The sequence below is a fragment of the Loa loa genome, assembly GCF_000183805.2.
Source record: "Loa loa unplaced genomic scaffold supercont3.3, whole genome shotgun sequence".
NCBI lineage: Eukaryota > Metazoa > Nematoda > Chromadorea > Rhabditida > Onchocercidae > Loa > Loa loa.
Window position 1 is genome coordinate 1,200,551 of NW_018108183.1, and position 1,636 is coordinate 1,202,186.

Below are 1,636 nucleotides of genomic sequence, written 5' to 3' on the forward strand. Positions count from 1 at the left end.
ACAAAAGCAACAAGAAGAAGTAAATATTTCATGGAAAATTATGGAAAGATTATAATTTATGATAGAGCATTACAATGCATCAAACTTCAAAAATGATTTTTTAGAAAATTAACATTTTAATTAAAGTGAGAAAAATTATTACTAAAACAGCTTACAATTGTGTTCTTCAATAAGATGTGCTAATTTGCTAATTAAAATGATTAAATTATTCGGCGAAAACTGGAATTTGTCCCAGTTAGTTTATTTATTATGAAATTCACAGTGTTATTTTATGACCAATTAAAAATCCGAATTATTGCAGACATTCGGAAACACTTCTACCAGACACCAGTGTCCGAAAATGTACCGGAAGGGGGTACTGTACATATGCATTGTTCACCACCGGAAGGTGAACCCAAAGTTGAGGTAAAATTTCTTCACGATTTATTTGACTCTAACTGATTTATATAAAAAAATTACTATTAAAATAAATAAATATATTGGAAATGGAAATACTAGTTTTCATGAGAATGCGTATGAATTTCACTTCAATCAGGTAAACATATGGTGTGAGTAAGTAATTAATTACTCCATGCGTTCCATAATTAATGATTCAATACGATATTATTTAATGAAAACAGATGATAAACGAAAGATTGCTAGTTTACTGAAATGATCGTTAATGATGATGAATACAATCATTACATCTCTTTTTTAAATAAATCTTCCAATCTCTGTAATTTCATATAAAGTCCATATTGTCACTTTGTTTTTTTTTATTTCATTTTCCTCAAATTTCGAATTCAAATTTTTGCCCTAATTTAATTTGCTAATTGCAAAGAAAATTTTTTTTTGTTTACAGTAAGAAATTTCATTATTATTTTATATTTTTGAGGAGAACAAATTGAATAAAAAATGTTACATCTTTATACTTATTCATTCATTTCTAAGTTTAATTAATTAGTATCAAAATATTTGCTGCAATTTAATTGATGCGTCTTTTTTTTCTTTTTTGTGGAAAGAAATTTAGTTATTGCATTTATTAACAAAAAGGACTGTAATTAATTGCTGAATATATCGGATATGATGCAGGTATTTTGGATAAAAGATGGAAAAGAGATTGAACGACAATCAGATTCTAATATGATTATTGCCAATGATGGTTCATTGATCATTTCCGCTGCGCGTTTGTCCGATTCTGGTAATTACACTTGCGAAGCACGAAATATCGCTAATAAACGCTTCTCCGATCCGGCACAAATTATTGTTTACGGTACGGTAGCAAATCATTCATTTTTTTTTTTTTTTTTGAAAATATATAAATTTCGGACTGAAATTTTACGACAACGAATAGCTTTAAATTTACTGTTTTTCGTATATTTTCAAATTTAATTTATAAATGATAAGTTAAGATTAAGCAACGAATTATTAAGATGGCTTTCATTTAATAAAATAATAATAAAATGATAATAATGATAATAAATAATAATAATAATAATGATAACAATGATAATAATGATAGTAACGATAATAATGATAATAATGATAGTAATGGTAATAATGATAGTAATGATAATAATGATAATGACAATAATAGTGATAATAGTGATAATAATGATAATAGTAATAGTAATAATAATAATAGTAATAAAATAAT

The 1,636-nt window shown here is 25.2% G+C and overlaps 1 protein-coding gene across 1 annotated transcript; it reads left to right on the top strand.

Moving 5' to 3' along the window:
- Positions 1 to 249: 249 nt before the first annotated feature.
- LOAG_15378 (hypothetical protein) lies at positions 250 to 1,257 on the top strand (the record flags this gene model as incomplete). The annotated part of the gene is made up of 2 exons (XM_003150869.1): positions 250 to 405; positions 1,072 to 1,257. Coding segments are annotated over 2 exons (342 nt in total), but the record flags the coding sequence as incomplete, so codon positions are not given.
- Between the last annotated feature and the right edge of the window lie 379 nt (positions 1,258 to 1,636).